This window comes from Phoenix dactylifera, unplaced genomic scaffold (assembly GCF_009389715.1).
Source record: "Phoenix dactylifera cultivar Barhee BC4 unplaced genomic scaffold, palm_55x_up_171113_PBpolish2nd_filt_p 000077F, whole genome shotgun sequence".
Taxonomy (NCBI): Eukaryota; Viridiplantae; Streptophyta; class Magnoliopsida; order Arecales; family Arecaceae; genus Phoenix; species Phoenix dactylifera.
Genome location: NW_024067676.1, coordinates 488,021 through 506,168, shown reverse-complemented (window position 1 = coordinate 506,168; position 18,148 = coordinate 488,021). Strand labels below are relative to the sequence as shown.

Genomic DNA, 18,148 nt, shown 5'->3' with positions numbered 1-18,148 from the left:
CTTTCTTTTGGTGTCAATTATAGTCCTTGTTTTCATATTATAAATTCATATGTTGTCCATCACTAACATTGAAGGATCGAGTGTTTCCATACTTTCATTATAGAATCTTAATTTTTTTTGTTGCATTATCAAAATTCATGATGACAATATAAAAGGAGTTCCAAACATATCCATATCCTAAACTTAGGGTATTTCGATGTAGAATATTATTAGTCAATAGAATTTGGTTATATCTTTCTTGGATTTGTACAAGCTACTTCATTAGGAGATATGGCATAAAGTTTTGATTTTCATAAAAGGGATAACTCAAAGTAAAGTATGGAAACATTATGCATTATGGTGCACATTAAGTTCATTAATCATTCATTTAGAAATTCAAGATGGTTGGTGATACCAACACAGAGGTATCAAATGGAATGGTTGAGAGATTTGTAATCCTACAAAAAATCAAGAGCCAACAATTGTTACCACGGTTGGTATCTCTCCCTGATGGCTTGCTCTTAGAGGAGATCAAATGTTCGTATACTATAGGTGTTGCTTAAATAATAATATAGAGAATCATTCTTATAAAATAAATAAAAAAAATTATCTCACTAATCTAGGATGTGTGTGGATAGAACTAAGCTAGGCTGGATCGAGTTTCCTTACAATTCGAGTCTTAAGTTTGCAACTCAACCAGATACAAGCCTAGCCCAAAGACCAATTTAGCCAGTGGAGAGAGCGGAGAGGAGAGAGAGATAGATGGAAAGATCAAGAGAGAAAGTGGGGGGAAAGAGAGAGATGGAAAGATCAGAAAAGAGATAAATAGGAAACGAAGAAAGAGGAGAGAAAGGGACGTTGGGCAGGAAGAGAGAAGAGGGGAGAGAGAAGACAAAGAGATGAGAGAGATAGAGATAGAGATTAGGATGGAGGAAGAGAGAGAGAGAGAAGAGGGTTCCAGGAAGTGCTAAGAGCTTGGTGGAGAAAAGAGGAAAAAGGAATGGGCGAGAGAGAGAGAAGCAAAGGGAAAGGGTTATGCCCAAGTGGTGGCGTGGGAGGGGATAATGATAGGTTTGGGGATGGGCCAAACCAAGTTAAGATTTGAGCCGGACTTTGAACTGAGCCAAATTTTCATCCGGACACTACAAAATAAGCTAAACCCACTTGGGCCAAGCCCAAGTGTAGGCTCTTGCTATATGCATACAATTCTCGTGCTCCACTGCAAGAAAAGATGGGTGAAACTCGCAAGATTTGTTACCAAAAATATAGGTGGGTTGATTATAGAGTTTCCAAATCAATAATTATAAGCGAAACAAGTGTTTTGTGTATGCATAATAGCACCCCAAATATTTTTTTTTAACCTCATCGGACCTACAAGAGAGGTTGGATTAAATGGAAAGAGGAAATAATTTTTCTATCTATTAAAATAAATTATATACCACATTGTAGAAAATTTCCATAAGGTGGACTATAGAGCATCCCTAGCCATCTCAACCGATGTATATAACTATTTTTAACACTTAGTTACAAAGATTAAATTAGCAACATGGCATGATATACTAAAAATTGAATATTGAGTATTACTATTTATAACACTTTCTAAAAGTAACCTTTCAAACCACATGAATATATTTTGAGTTGAACAATTTATTGAAACTCACTAGTTACACCTAACTATTTTTTTTTTATTGATGTTCCTTCGAACTTCTGTGTAACCTATTAGCTAGACATTACGAACTTGTGATGGTATATCAAAGCCTGACAAAAGATTCATACCTTATAGCAAAAAAATGGATGTCCATTTAGATTTATTATTCTTTATTATTAAAGTAGTCCATCTAACATGCTTTTGATTGAAAGGACAAAACTTGAACTAGCCTTTCTGTTCAAGTGCAAGCTAGCATCTCTCGTTAGACAGATGTTTATGTGTCGTTTCTTACTAGTTGGTAAGGAGACGTTACACATCTTGTGTCAATATTCAGTCTGACAGCACACATTTTGTTCACTTTTTTGGCGGATGCCAAATTATCAAAATAGCTTTATTCATTTCATAAATCATCGACACTGTATGCTCGTGCTTGTTACTATTTTACCATTATACCCTTTTGAGCACATACTAGGTATATGCTTTCCTTGAAAGCAATATAATGGTTACACTGGATCAAAATATGAAGTCGTATTTAGTTGCTAATGCCATCTTGTAATTCATTAATGATGATACTATAGGCTCTCCTAAAATTCAAGAGGATAGGTAAGTTGCTCGTATAATGTGGAATTAACATTCCCTTACATGTATACGTACCTTCACCTTTTATATAAAAATCGACTTCATAAATAAACATGAGAAATTACTATTGAAAATGAATTCAAACTTGCATGCCTATTCTATCTTTTGCTATAAATTAAAAAAAGTTATATCACCCTAGCATGCAAGTAGGAAGTCTCCTTTGTGATAAAGTGATCTAATGTTGATGTTGCCATTCAAAGATATGTTATTTGATCGATGCATAATATCATATTCAAGCATCTCTTCTAAGCATGTTGTGATACATTAGTAGACATGGATGTTTTCACCAACATAATAGAAAAAAATTTCCGCACTTGTTTACAAAAAGTGCACCCCCTAATGGTATTCTTACAATTTTTGCAAATGTTAGGGGCATTTCCTAATAGTTGCATTATAGAAAAATTACCATACCATAGGCATATATTAATTCCTGCTTTTTTGTTTGGTTGGTATATAAATCAATAGATGATAAGGACCAAAACAAAGAAAGAAAAGGAGGCTCAAAGCTTGAAAACAAAGGAGAGAGAGCATTAGGAGAGAAAGGGCTGAAAGAAAGAAAGAAGGCTCAAAGCTTTGAAAATGAGGGAGACATAGCAAAGAGACAGACCAAATCCCAATAGCAGCTCGAGAAACGATCCCTTGGTCGTGGAATCCGCCTGCATTCCTCTACTGTCATCGATCGCACCATCTAGAGCCATCCAAAGCCTTTGAGAGGCCCTCTTGTTCCTTTCTTGTTGTAATCGCCGTGTATGGAGTTGTACGAGCAGAACACTGCATCGGAGGAGCCCCACCCAGAGTCCCCCACCAGCCTAGAAGGTATTTGTTTCTTTTTTTTAGATTTTTTTTCTTTGTTTTTCTACTTCTTTTGGGTTTTCTTTTTTAAAGGTGGGTGGTGGTGGAGGTGGTTTTGTGGATTACAGGAATATGATGCGCTTATTTTAATTACTTTATTGGAATTTACAATGTGACAGAATGTATGTTGCATTTGCGATTGGCTAGCGGCGAGGCCTTACCGGCGTATCCAGAGAGGCCCGGTGTACCTGACTGTACCTACTATATCAGAACAGGATCCTGCGGCTACAGAGACAGTTGCCGCTTCAATCATCCTCGTGATCATGAGGCGGTACGGATTTGAAGATTTAGTATATGGAAATTATTTTTTCTAAGGCTTGCTCCAATCATTTCGACCAAAATTTTTGAGCATTCAGTTTCAAGTGGTCTCTTTTTACAGTTGACGTAGCTATTTTTGATGTTTTTAACGGCATGATCTTTGTTCTACATGCGAATCTGAAATTTCTAATTTTTGGATCTCTATTTTATTGAATTTACAATCTCCATGTCTTCCTCAGGTAGCTAGTGCTCAAAGGGCTAGAGTTGTTGAGCATCCGGAGCATGCGGGCGAACTCTTATGCCAAGTATTGCTACTTCCTTTTATAGAATTTGATAGTGAGTCGTTGATCAAAACACAAGGGCTAGCTTTATTGTTAGAAAACATAAAATATATAAATAAATCTGTCTCATTCTATCAATTTAAGTTTTTGGAAGAAGTGGTGGTTTCATGGTATCAGAACAAAATTTCTAAGTTCAAATCCTGTCTCCGCATTCTTTAACCTCATTATTATCCTATCAACTTTAAACTTTGAAAAAAGTGGTGATTTTAACATTTATCCCGAAGGCATAGATTACTAAGCAGAAATGGAGGTTTTGATTCTGTTCATGACTAAGTTTTGAGAACTTTGATCTCTTGCAGTATTTTCTGAGGACTGGAACTTGCAAGTACGGTAACTCTTGCAGGTATAACCACCCAAGGCAACGAGGTGGATTGGTGCGACCAGATGCATTAAATATTCATGGATTCCCACTTCGCCTGGTTGTGCTGTCTTTAATATCTTTGCTTCTTTAGTTTTCTTCCTTTCTTACTTTTCTCCAATGACATCTGTCGATCTTAAAAGTCCTATACTATTAATTCTAGTTGGGATTCTTAATTACAGGGTGAGAAGGAGTGCTCCTACTATATGAGAACCGGGCGGTGCAAGTTTGGTACAACTTGTAAATTCCACCACCCACAAGCTTCTGGCATCACAATACCTTCGTCTGCACCTACGTTTTATTCGACGGTGCAGCCCCTTGCAGTTTCTTCATACTATCAATACCCCATTACCAGGCCTCCTGTACTTCCAGTACCATACACGCAAGAGCCTTACGGCCCGATATTGCTCTCTCCTGGAGTCATCCCAGTTTCAAGCTGGAGTCCTTATCCGGTTGGTGAAATCTACTGCGTCTTAAATAATGCCAGGAGTTACTAACTTTAGGTTTTTGATGTATCTTCTTTTTTCATGGTGAGATAGCTTAATATGAGCCATATGGTGTCTCCTGTTGCATCGCTCAACGGGTCGTCCCCCCAGTTATCTCCTCCGGGTGCTACTCAGCTAGGAGCTCATCTCCGAGCGGCCTCTTCAACTGAACCTTCGAGTAGTAGTCAAAAAGAATACAAACTTCCTGAAAAACTTGATCAACCTGAAAGCTAGTACTACATTAGGACATGAGCACAGAACCCCATTTGTCTTCCCCTTCAGCTGGTATAAATTAAATCCCTGCTATCATGATTCAGCTGATAGCTATTGTTCCTGTATATGAGTATATCTTTATGTCTGAATAGTAGGGTAACCTCAGGTTTGTTTCTCCATCAAGCACTATAGTTTATGATTGAATGGCTTCCATTTTGTTAGTCGATGGATGTAAATACTCAGTTATGACATTACTCATGTTGAAAAATAACAACAGAAAAATATTGTAGACTGCAGTACTCCAATCTCAAAAGAGTATTCTAATTAGGTGACATTGATCTGTCTTGGGGTTGGGCTTCACACATAATGACCCTTGCCATGCACATCTAGAAAAGTGCTAACTGATCCTACGTACCTAGAGTGGATTTCTCGTTTATTACGTAGCACATCTAGAAATAATAAGATTTGCAATGGACCTCATACAAGCATTGCGCACAGTGATTCAATCCCTCGAGAAATCGAAGTCCACCTCATCCTTTATCCCAGACTGGTCAATGTTCACATTCTCATTTTTATGTTTTTACATGTCATGCTGTTTATTTCCAAGGTATATATTGAATTTTCTCTTCAGGACATACTGTGGAAGTTTTTCGTTGATCATTATGACTATATTCAATATATCCAAGACAACTTTAAATTGCACGTTGGTTGTGTTGAAGATTAGAGCTAAGAGTTACGGTTCTTCTTTCCTCTTGGGTTCTTTCTCCAGCCAACTCTTAACCACTGGGAGGGTTCAGTAGGATGCTTAGGTTGAATGGTTTCGGCTGGAGGTGTCACACCCCCGCCTTTGCGGGGCACGTGCGGACCCAGTGCCCATGTGGGGGCCACATGAGGGGAGAACACGGGGCTCCCCTGCCAGGTATTGTCCAGTTCCATTGCCCGCATGCGCGCCGCACGCACCGCTCAGATCCTTCCTCGGTTTTGTTTTTCCTCCAAAATGCGTCTGCAGGATTTGGAGACATCCGCCTCATATGCCCAGGTTTTAGAACGAGTCTTTTTGATGTGGGACTATTGGGCCTCATAGGAGGCTTTTCAAAATCATATGAAGCAGCATGCATATGGATATATAGTATGTTGTTCAAGCAGGATCTCTACCTGTTTATGACTTCTTATATCTTTTTCTGGTTCTCCAAGAAATAGCACAAGAGAGCACATGTGATTGAGAATTTGGTTCGCATGTGGAGATCATCATCAACTAAAATGATGCGTATGAAGTAGATTGTGTGCTCAATCCTATTGCTCTTCTCCATCTTGTTTAGGAGTTTGGCTTGACTACATCTTCCAATCTGTCATTCTGATTATTTAGTTGTGCTGAAGGTCTTTATTACTCCATCATTCTTTTGATGACAAGGGTCAAATACAAACACCATGTATTCAAGAAATAGATAGAGGAAATACCATTTTTCATAGCCATAGGTTTACAAAGGCCCTGGTTTCTTGCACCTCTAGAGATTTTTCCTTCCAATCCACTTCACGCATTCATTTAGAGGGGCAAGCAAAACAAAAAGGTGGTGTATATTTTCTTTCCCTCTTTTCCTCAATATGCATGCATGCATGGATGAGTCACAACAATTCTCAGGCTACATTGTTAATGTATTCTTAGTGTCTTATACAATTCTCAAGCTACATTGTTAATATATTCTTGATGTTGAAGTAGTTGTGGTTTGGGGTATGATAGAGTCTCAGTGCATCTAAATTGAAACTAACTAGGTATATATTGTACTAACTATAACTCAACAACATGCACTGACTAATTATAACCTTATCGGAGTCTCTCTCTCTCTCTCTCTCTCTCTCTCTCTCTCTCTCTCTCTTAAAGGTTTTGTTAGAGGTGCGATAAACTTAGCCTAGTTTACTAGATAAGCGACAATGTTGATCCCTTGATTTCCATTGAAGATTCACTAAATCTTATCGATGCCCTTGACAACTAATGAGGGAGTAGGAAGACCAGCATAAAGTATTGAGGTAAGAAGAATAGAATCGCATTAATTAGAACAAATCTCCAGCCAACAGATAGCTACAGAACCTTCCATCTACTCTATCAACAAAAGGCATCCTATCTGACTTACAAAGGGAATTAGTGTATCCCAAGAGGCCTTGATAACAGACTGGGAATGATCCAAAAGGGAAAATTAATCTTACATAAGAAGCTAATCTATAATTATAAAGAATGGTCCTGATAGTATTTAGGTGGGCATTTTCTCACTTCATAGAATGATTTGGCATCATTAGCAAATTGTATAATTAGATAGTAGTTTATCTAGTTCCTCAGTCTTGGACAACTATGAAAACAAATTAAAATTTTATCTCTAAAGTGATAGTAATTTGGATGGAGATACTAAGGAAGGTTGACTCCATTTTGATTGCCTAGAACTTCTGTATTCATGGATGACATGATGTCAATATTTGAGTAAGAACAATTAATATTGCTGTGGAAAAAAAATAATGCGACAGCTGGAGTAGCTCAGCTGGTTAGAGCGTGTGGCTGTTAACCACAAGGTCGAAGGTTCAATCCCTTCCTCTAGCGATTCGTTGTTTAATTTTGTATTTTTTTATTATATACCTAAATGGTTATATTAATATTTATAAATCATGGTAGCCCCAAAAACACAACGGTTCCATGGTCTAGTGGTAAGGACCCCAGACTCTGAATCTGGTAGCCCGAGTTCAAGTCTCGGTGGGACCTTATTTTTTTTGCTTTTTTAACTACTCTTGAGTTTTTTTTTCCTTTTTCTCTCTCTTCTTCTTGTAAGATTGGTTCTTATTTCAATTTTATTTACATCCCACTGTATTTTTCACTTTTCTACTTTAGTTTCTTTTTTTTATTTTGATATTTTTAATTGGTTTCAACATTGCTTTCGCTGTCTCTCAAGGGTCCTCATTTGTTTCTTCTTCTACTTAAATTCTTTATCTTTTGTTTTCCATATCTTGAGCCTGTATACTTGTGTAGATATACGGACACTATCTAAGTATATTCAGGGCATGTCGTTTGATCTTGAGCAAACATGTTTATTTTCTAATTTAGATATTACCATATGCAAAATAATGTACTTGCTTAGTTTATCATCTATATAGGACTAAACATATATCCGTAAAAATTATTACATACTTCTCCTATTTAAGCCCAAATTCATTCACATGTACCACAAATCTAATCACAAATGCTATGAGCGGCTTATAACCTCATCCGAAAAAATAGCCGAAAGGTATTATTTATATTTATTGGTCCTATAAAAATACTTAAGATCTATCTAGTGCATAGCTGATGTGAAACTAAACATATGCTTGTATGGGTCGCCTCATCACCTTTTATTCTTCAAAAATAAAAACATGCGGTAACTGAAAATATGTTTTAGTAAGTCATATAATATTAGAAAATATGTTTAGCTAGTTGGGAGATTACATCTATGCATGGTTCTCACACTCGATCATCCCATTCTTGTATGCTGTATAATGAGCACATTTCTTAGATGTCTTTTCCTATGTCCATGTTCTTGCATACAGCAAGTCTTGGATTTAATAGTCTAATTGTTGGGGCAGACAGCAAATTTTTTTGATAATTTCTGAACTTTCTTTTGTTTGAAAAATCATACTGAACTTTGCCAAAGTTCCCTTCCAAAGAAGACAGGTCCATATCATTTTTGATTCTCCCAAACATATTTTTGTAGCTAATCTCTCCCTTCTTTTAATTGACTGTAATATTTCTGACTTGGGGTAGTGTCTTTTGAGAGCTCAACGAATTCTAATAAAAGTAGACCATCTCCACATACGTAAGAGATTACATAGCAACGAAAATATGTTCATAAGAAAATTATAGTCATGCATTCTTCCTTGCCTGCGCATGGTAACTTCTCAATGCTAACATATCACAATATCAATAAATTTGTAACACTTGGTCTATCTCCATATCTTGTAGGCCATGGGATTTCGTTATTTGAGTTATCATGTACCCAAATTTCAAGCTCTATACCTTATCATAAACCACCTATCCTGCCCCACCCTAGGTAGTTTGATAGCTTAATATTCTTCTCTTTTTATTGTGAAAAATCCTCATATTTTGGATCCATGTACAATGTTTACTAATTTTGATATTGTGTTTTTTAATTATTGACTTATCCACAAACTAAAAAAAAAACATGGTTATTATATTATTATATTAGAAAGATGATATCACTTGTACAATATAGAAAAAGGTAGTTATAATCATATAAAAATTCCAAATTATTGAAAGAAATGCTGCTATATCAAGCCATTCCTTTTAAGTTTATAAAAATAATTTGATTAGCCATATACAAGGGAGTGATACAACTGAATGAAACAAGTTGGCTTCTTCGAAGAATAGGGCACCTATATATTCAACTCTTCTTTACATAATTATTTATACTTTTTTTTTCATATTTCAAGGAAGTTGGCAATACCACAGAGTTCTTATTATAATAGTAAAGATAATTTAGAAGAAAAACTCAAAAAAAGTCCCTTGGTTAATACCCCATTTCCAAGACTGGTACATATTATGCTAGTTTTACAAACATTGTAAACATGAGACTAATATTACTATACATAGTGCAAGAAGTAGTATAGGTTTATAGCCACAACCAATCTTAGTATGTTTGGTGTATAATAATTTGAAAATTTGGGACTTTATTGGAATTTCACAATGCAAAAACCTTTATTTGATTTCCAATATATATATATATATATATATATATATATATATATATATATATATTAACAAGCCCAGGCCCACTGGGCTTCTTCTCACAAGGCCCCTGGCCCATCTTGACCTCTCACTCGGATGCGGATTGCACGGCTTAAACCCTCCAAGTTTATTCCTCTCTCCAATCGTGAAGGGTTTGTTTTTGTTTTGTTTTGTTTTGTTTTTTTTTTTTTTGAGAGAGAGACTTCCATCACCCTTCAGCTCTCTAAACCCTCAAACCCCTTCTTCTCCCATGGCTTTCTCTCCTCTCTCTTTCCTTCTCTTCCGCCGCTCCTCCTTCTCTCCAATCCACCCTCTCATAAAAATTCCACCTTTCCTCTTTGCCACCTCCCTCCGACCCTTCTCTGCCTCTCCCCTCCCTCTTCCCGACTCCTCTCCTGATTCCCCTCACCCCGCCGACCCCAAGCCCTCGCTCTCCGCCCGCCTCTCCTTCGTGTTCGACCAGATCGACGCCCTCGACCGCGACCGCGCCGCCAAGGACGAGGCCCTCCAGCGCATCCGCGCCTGGCGCCTCGCCAGGCCCTCCGATCCCTCGCCGGCTCCTGATTCGAGCCCCGGAGTGGCCGCGGGAGGCGCGGCGTCGGAGGAAAGGAAGGAGGAGGGCATGAGGGATATCCTAAGAAAGGAGGTCGAGCTGGTCCACCCATGGCCTGAGTGGATCGAGCTGATGGAGAGGCTGGCGCAGCAGAACTACTTTGATTTGCGGAGGACCGATGAGGACCGGGTGGCTGAGAATGTGAACATTGATCTGTCTGGGATAAAGGATGAGGTGGGCTTCGATTTCTCGAGGGATTGGATCACTGTGCGCAATGCTTGTATGAATTTCGGACGTGATCGCTTCGATATATTGAGGTGTGAACTGGATTTGTCTTTTAAAACTTTTATTTTTCTAGTCATTTGCTGGGATATGGCGACGTGATGTCCAAATATACAAGATGGCGCGGGAAAACTGTGCAAAATTTTTTCTTTGTGACGGTTAATGTTGTGTTCTTAGAGAAGCATAGTGTCAAGAAAAGTTCATTTCTGTCTAGAACTCCACACAGATTGTAATGCATCATGGATAGGAAAACGTTGTGGATGTTGCTGGAAATTTATTTTTAGATGTTGTTAGCATGCACTTGGCATGATTTTCTTTTCTTTTCTTTTTGAATATTTATGTTGACTTTCATAACAATTTATATACGAGGAATAACTGTTGGTACTGAAATATAGGTCACTTTCGAGAAAGGATCTTCAAATTCTAGTGGGCCATGGATGCCCTAGCATAGATCCGAAGGTGGTTTTCTCGGCGAAGCTGTTGAGGAAGCTTGTCCACCTTGATGAGGGAGATGTATGTATTTAATTTTGGTATCTGCATTGAAGAGATTTTGAGTTTGATTGGTACAAAAAAAATCTTTCCGTATCTTTTATATGAAAAAATGCAGTTTACATGCATTGGATGGACTCCATCATATTGTTGTCGGACTTGTCATTTCTCTATGAAGAAGACTTCACTTGTATATACTAATTGGTTATAAATTTTCTTTCTGAGGAAAGAATCTAGAAGTTAGTGGTTATGTTGTCTGATCATGCTACCATGAACAAATTAACAAATATAAGCAGGTGTTCAACATTTAATATTTAGTTTTTTGAACTGTTATTTATGTTTCATCTGTTTGATTCTCATCACTTATTATCTTTTTACTTGTTCTCCTTTCATGCATCTACTATAAAGAGCTCGTTTGTAGAAACAAGGAATTTCAGGAATTTTTTTTTTGCATGTGTTTGTTGAGGGGGAGCAAAATAGGTTTACTTGTTGATAGCAGCGGTAAGGAGAGGGGCAGAGGGAGGGTTGGTGAGAATTTATTGAGTTAATGGTGATGCAACAATTCCTCACTGAATTAGAGAATTGAGGTATCAAGGATGTTGGGTTGCCCTAACTGGCATTGATTGAATTTGCTTTACCAATGGCACTATAGCGGTTCAGATTTCGTATTGTACCCAGACTTGGTTTAATTTTTTGCTACGCTCCTATCTAAAAGATAACAAAGAAAAATTAATTCTTTTACAACAACCATTCTTTGACAGGACTTATAACAAAAAAATTAACAAGGATCATATCTAACAAGATGGTAAGGTGCCTCATCCACAAATACACTAATATTGCAATTTTCCACTCTTCATGCATTATTTTTGCAGATGAGTAGAGTGCTATCAATGACCCCATCTTTTTACATGTTATCTACTTTTGTGCCTTATATTTTTCACTCTTTTTGACAAGTCTCTTGTTTAGAACCATGGCATAATAAGAAGCATGTGAGCATTTTCTTTTTTGTGGAGATTACTAACATGTAGTTTCATATTTAAAAGTGGTAAAATAAATGGTAAACTTTTATTAGCTTCCCTTATTTCTTCCTAAGTGTTCTTTACTATTTTCTTTCTTTGCAATATATTGAAGCTGCATGCATCATTATTATCAGTTTGATGAAAGTAAGATCTCAATGACTTCGAAACTGCATCCTTGTCTAGGAAGTGCATCAGATGTGTAGAAGTCAGCATCTGTTTTCAAATAATTGTGGGCTATAATCTGCACAACTTGCAGAGTAGCCATTATTCTTATGGTTAACCAGATATTGTTGAGACATGTTAAATGTGCCCTTGTTTAGGGGTAATAGTGTGTCGCTTTGGGTTGGGTTTGGGGGGTCATATTTGGGTCTGGTCAAAATCCATGTCCAACACATTCATAATTGACTATAGAGATCATGTTTTCTACAGAGGTTATAGATGTTACTATCGTAAATTATTGGTATCAAACCCTAAGACAAATAAAAAGTTTATATATTTCATTAAAAGGTTGTTATAAGTTTAATGATTAAGTGCTTGTAGTGCCCATTTGAAGCATGGCTGTAGTTTTGGTATGGTAATGGAGTATGTTAATAAATGAAATTATTTCATAATTGTAATAAAAGTAGATACATCATCATTTTGTTTCTTAAAACTCATCAATCATGCTCTAAATGGCATGATTCCATCAATCCAATGATTAAGAATGAGTGAAATTCCAAATTCTTATCCAAGAAGCCTCTAGCTATTCTTCTCATTATGTTCTCTTTGAAATATTCAAATATGGAGAGAAGTTCTACAAAATGGTGAAAAGGATGTCTCTTGATTACTCAAACTACACAATTTATTTTCTTAGATAACTCAAAATATAATGATTAATGTGATTTAACTTGCCTCAATTTCTTTCATTTTTCTCTTAGTTCTCTTTTTGTTGTTTTATTTTGTCTTTTTGTTTGAAACTTCGAAACTCAGAGTGAAACTGCTGAAACTATTGAAACCAAAACGCTAACCAGGGGATTGAAATCAAAATTGAAACCAAGATTTAAAACCTCGATAATTGGGTTGAGAAGAATAGGCAATACACAACCCATTTACTGTATATGGACCAATGCCAACACTCAAACCCAATCAGGGCTTCACCTGTCAGTCATATCTAAACAAGGAAAATGAATAGGGTAATGAAGAGGGGATGCAAGGTTTGGTGTCCAAATAAAGTGAGAGTGGAGAGGAAACGAAAATGAAGAAGAAAACATGATAAATCTTAAACATGCCTGCTCCACTCTTCTCTTCCATAACTTTTTTCTCCTTCTTAACCAAGAATTGCATGCCCTTTTTAATTGTTTGAACCTTAGTTACCAGAAGCGGGCATGGGTACAGGGGCGGATTCAGGTGCTGGTATGGGGAAATGGGTTCTTAAAAAATTTTAAGGAGACTTTTAGTAAGAGGGTGCTAGAATAAGTTTCCAGAGAGATTTCAAAGCAGGAGCATTGTGCTATGAAAGTTTCCTGCTACTATGATCTAAATTAATCCTTCGCTAGACCCATGACCTAGCGCACTAGTACCATTGATGTGGGGGCCTAGGGCTGAGTTTAAAGGCTTGTCCAACCTATGATGACTTGTTGGTTTGGGGCCCAAGCAATAATCTAACCTGTTTGTCATTGGGCTAGTCTTGGTAACCCGATTTCAGCCCAATTATAATAAGATCTCACCCAAACCCATTCATTTTATGTGGATTTATGCAGGTTGGCAGGTCCAAGACAGAAATTGCTATCCACACCCTTGTTACATCAACAGATAACGGATATAAGCTTCTGGATATTGGGAGAAAACACCTCTTCAGAATCTTGATAGGTTTCTATTATATGAGAAAGAAATTTTTTAAATTTGATATTACAGTAGTTTTGGTAACTTCATCCTTAGGAACGCCTTGGTCTCTAGACATCCATTTATGTTTAGCAAAACACATCCAACCTGGTAAATTCCTTGCTGGAAAAAGGGGAAAAAAAGAAGCCATGTAATAAATAGTGAGGTAGAGTAATTTATTTCTTTAAGCTATTTTAAAATTATAATAGTATATTCATGAAAGAATAAACCCAAGATTATCCATAGTTGTGTATTGAGATTTTGATCAAATGAAAGAAACTGCAAATTTGGTGATATTTTGTGATCTGAATTTTCAGGTGTGTAGTTCTTGCAGCTTAAGGAATTCCTGTAGCAGAGGATATATCCTCACTCGTAAAGAGGATGAGGCACGAACTCTCGATGTCATGCGTATCTTATTGACATTTGGTTTTGACCATATTAATGGATCGGTTGAAAATAAGGCTCTTATGAAAATGAAATCTGTGAAAACTGCAGTCCGTAAGTTGCTACATGAGGTTGTTAAGTTGAGTGCAGTTCCAATAGATCCCAATCTTCCACCGCCAGTGATCAAGAGGCCTCCTCCCAAAGTAAAGCAGCCACCTCCTCCACCAAAGAAACGAGTAGGGCGTGATGATGTGGAAATGAAGAAAGGAGATTGGCTCTGCCCCAAGTATTTTTATCCCCTTGCTTCTTTTTACTGATGTTAATTCTAAGTCTACATGTTCCAATCATTTATATTTATTGGCTAAAGTTAATTAGTTTGATCTCAGGTGTGACTTCATGAATTTCGCCAAGAACATTGTTTGCTTGCAATGTGATGCGAAACGCCCCAAGAGGCAACTACTCCCAGGGGAATGGGAATGTCCACAGTAGGTTTTTATGACTGTTACCAAAATTATTTGATTTTTATTTCATAAAATCCTTTTTTTTTCCCTTCGTTAATGTAACATGGTCTTGCTGTTTCAGTTGAATCTGAAGCATCTAACAACCACTCATCTTAATATTTGTCAGGTGCAACTTTTTGAACTATAGGCGAAATATGGCATGCTTTCGTTGTGAACACAAGCGCCCCCCTGATGAGTACATGGAGAACCAAATGCCTGCAAAGCAATCTGGTCCGCGGACAAGATTGGAGAGGGCTGCCAGAATGCCAGATATTCCCAATGCTTGGAATTTTGATTTTGATGACAATGAATCTGATGGTGCAGATGTTGCAGCTTTCGAGTTCGCAGATCCACCTAGAATGGGTGAGGACTCTTCTTTTAGCAGCCTCCCTCAAGGAGGAATTGCTGAGGGATTTGAAGACGAAGCTAATGACACCAGCAAGATGCGAAGAACCCAACAAAGAGGCAAATACTTCTCAGAGGCTGATGGAAGGAAGCCTTCTTTACATTCTCCCAGAATGGGATTTGATGATTTTGATGATGACGAGGATGACAATCTGGATAGTTACGAGCTTGATGTTTCAAGAGATGGTCAGGCAAGTGATGTTTCTCGAAGGAATTTCTCCGAGCTTGAAAAAACCTCTGATTCGGAAGATTCTGATGAACTTGATCATTATACCAACACCAAACGAGGTGCCAATGATTATTTGTCTGGCTCAGAGGATGATGCCATGGTACATCATCCTTACTGGAAATCTAGTCATGCTGCAGATTCTAGGCAGAAGGCTGGAGGCAGGGGTAGTCACCGACAGCTTAGGGGGATGTCCTTTGGTTTGAATGGTGCTGAAGAACTCAATTTGGATTCTGATGATGATATGGATGAGGGTTTTAAATCTAAACAGAGAAAAAGCCATCGAGGAAAACTGGGTAGAACAGGTAGTAGGCTTGGAAGAATTTCTGAGTCTGATGATGACAACAATGTACATTATAGTGGAAATAAAACTAGAGGAAACAACCATGGTTCTAGAGGTCCATACAGAAAACTTAGATCAGATGATAGAACAAGTAATAGAAGGAATCCTTTTGCCAGTGGTGATGACGGCGATTTGTCCTCCAGAGGTTCAGGCAGGTATAACAGAGGTTCACGTGGAGATGGCTATGGTGGGCGGGCAGGCAGGGATAACAGAGGTTCACGTGGAGATGGCTATGGTGGGCGGGCAGGCGGGTATAACAGAGGTTCACGTGGAGATGGCTATGGTGGGCGGACAGAGAATAATAGACTCCAACGCTTTGCTAGGTGAGATGATGGGGAATGATCTGGCCATAGGCAGAGAGGAAGAGGTGATCAATTTGATGATAGATCTAGAGGTCCATGCAGGAACGAAAGAGGCTCAAATGGCAATGGCTCTAGTGGATGGAGAGGGGATGATGGATTTCGGCGCTTTGATGGGGCTGCTGGTAGGGAAAGATTTGATGATAGGCAGCGGGAAGAACTAATCATTATACTGAACAATTTAGTTTTGATGGTGATGGTTATGATCTCACAGGTGCCTAATTGAAAGATAGAAGTTGATATCATTCTTTTCTTTGTAGAGTGGCAGAATGGTGTCATTTGGGTGCTTAAAGATTTGCCAATGACAGGACTCCTCCAAAACAACAATGGTACCACTCTGTTCCAAAGTTTTTGCTGAAGCAAATGCTGTATATTAAGATACTTATACAGCTAGAAAGACAAATGGATACTTATAATGCGAACAATTCTATTGACTGATTGCTTTTTCAGTTTTTCTTGATCCCTTCCTGCTGCAGTTGGTGTCATAAGCAATGAAAGGGAAATCATTGTGCCATCCATTGATTCATGTGCTGATGCAATATCCTGTTGTTGTAGTACACATTTACTTTTACTATTAATTTATGCATGTATACACTTAGTAATTGAGTGAAAAAGTGCCTGTTGTCCTTGTCAAAAAAAAAGTTTCTCAAGTGAACCGTCTTTTTTTTTTGACTTATCAAAGACCAAGTTATCATCAATTCACAGCATAGCCCAATTCTAGTGGCATCTCCCTTTTCATGTGTCCCATTCTGTTGATGTTTGCTGCTAAGGTATGCAGGTTATTAAATTTAGCTTTTTAGAGGGGACTCGCATATCTTAAACATAGCTTTCTTAATTTGGAAGCGTGGAGAATGGATGCAAAAGCAGGTGAAATTTAATCGGCATCGAAAACATTCCACTTATTTTGTGGATCATTACGTGGGCAAAGAACTATGGATGATTTCATTTTATTTATGTCTTCTATGGCAACATATTTTCTACAACACTAGGTGGCAGGAATTCTCGACATTTTTGTTTCTGAGCAACTTTCAATAGATTCTAATCCACCCAAGTCTGCAGGCATGCTTGAAATTTTGTAAGTCTGGGGATGTTTGCTATATAGAGGATTTTAAGCTACTCCATATTCTGAGACCTGCAATGCTACAGCCACCAATGTTTTGCCTCACAAATCTGCACTCCAAATATCACTTAGGTGAACAAAATTCATGAAAGAAACTCTTTGAGAAACAGTTATGGGGGAAGTTTGAATCACTACTTCAACTTCCTGCCATTTTGTTCTAAATTCATGGATGAATATAGTTCTAAATTCATCCACATAAATTCCTATCTATAGGTGTCTGCAAGCCTTGCCACCAGAGATTTGATGCTTCAACTCAATAAACCAATCTTCTAATCAGGATTTATCTCCTTTGTTGTCAGTATAACTCTATAATTATAGCACATTTTGATTGAAAAATAACTAACAGAAAGGCAACAGTGCAGCAAATTGGGTGACCTCTTATGCAGCTCATCATTCATAAGACTTCATCTGGGTCGATCAGGCTTCTGTCCCATCTTTCCTGTAGTTTATTTTACTTTTTGACTTTTTGAGCACTGTTCACTTCTATTTTGTGTGAGCCGTCGATGTACCAAAAAAAAACTAAATTTTTTTCTAGCATATATGGGGTTTACCTTGGCCATATCGGCAAATAAGAACGTTGTTTTGTGATTAGGGACTCATTGGATATATTTACATTCCTTGGTTGATACAGGAAAAGAACTGCAGTGCTTTCTATATGATATCTAGAGTAATTTTTGGTACACAGTAGATAAAACGCAGTCTTTATGTCAACCACTGACGCTTACATATGTAGCTTGTGTGACTAAGAAACTTAATCAATTTAGTTTATGTAATACATATAAGATGGATATCTATTTTTAGAAAGAAAGCTTGCATAACTCAGGATTATTTAGGTGTGTATTCATTTCAATGACTTATATTACTCAAATTCCAATTTCCAATTTCGGAATAAAAACATTGTTTTTGGACATGTTAGCCTTCCCTATAGATCTTAAGACATGAAAGACTTTAATGTTCACTTGGAATTGCTAATAGAAGGCATGAACAGAATGGGCGATGGATGGTTCGGGCCTTTGTATGAGTTTGTTAGTTTCTAAAATATGTTTCGATGGCTGAAGAGGCGATATTGGCTTTGA

General features: G+C 37.6%; 2 protein-coding genes and 2 non-coding genes across 4 annotated transcripts; all 4 read left to right on the top strand.

Moving 5' to 3' along the window:
• Positions 1-3,015: 3,015 nt before the first annotated feature.
• LOC103697652 (zinc finger CCCH domain-containing protein 32-like) lies at positions 3,016-4,572 on the top strand. Its single transcript, XM_026801323.1, has 4 exons — positions 3,016-3,082; positions 3,238-3,389; positions 4,017-4,136; positions 4,258-4,572. The coding sequence occupies exons 1-4, from the start codon at positions 3,016-3,018 to the stop codon at positions 4,570-4,572; spliced, it is 654 nt and encodes a 217-aa protein (XP_026657124.1).
• Positions 4,573-7,286: 2,714 nt separating this feature from the next.
• TRNAN-GUU lies at positions 7,287-7,360 on the top strand. The gene has a single exon. It is a non-coding gene; the product is annotated as a tRNA-Asn (tRNA).
• Positions 7,361-7,447: 87 nt separating this feature from the next.
• TRNAQ-CUG lies at positions 7,448-7,519 on the top strand. The gene has a single exon. It is a non-coding gene; the product is annotated as a tRNA-Gln (tRNA).
• A 2,205-nt stretch (positions 7,520-9,724) lies between these two features.
• LOC103697653 lies at positions 9,725-16,597 on the top strand. The gene is made up of 5 exons (XM_008779561.4): positions 9,725-10,402; positions 10,763-10,880; positions 14,053-14,405; positions 14,506-14,604; positions 14,747-16,597. Exons 1-5 carry the CDS (start codon positions 9,783-9,785, stop codon positions 15,918-15,920), a joined length of 2,364 nt encoding a protein of 787 aa, XP_008777783.2. The 5' UTR covers positions 9,725-9,782; the 3' UTR covers positions 15,921-16,597.
• Positions 16,598-18,148: the final 1,551 nt, after the last annotated feature.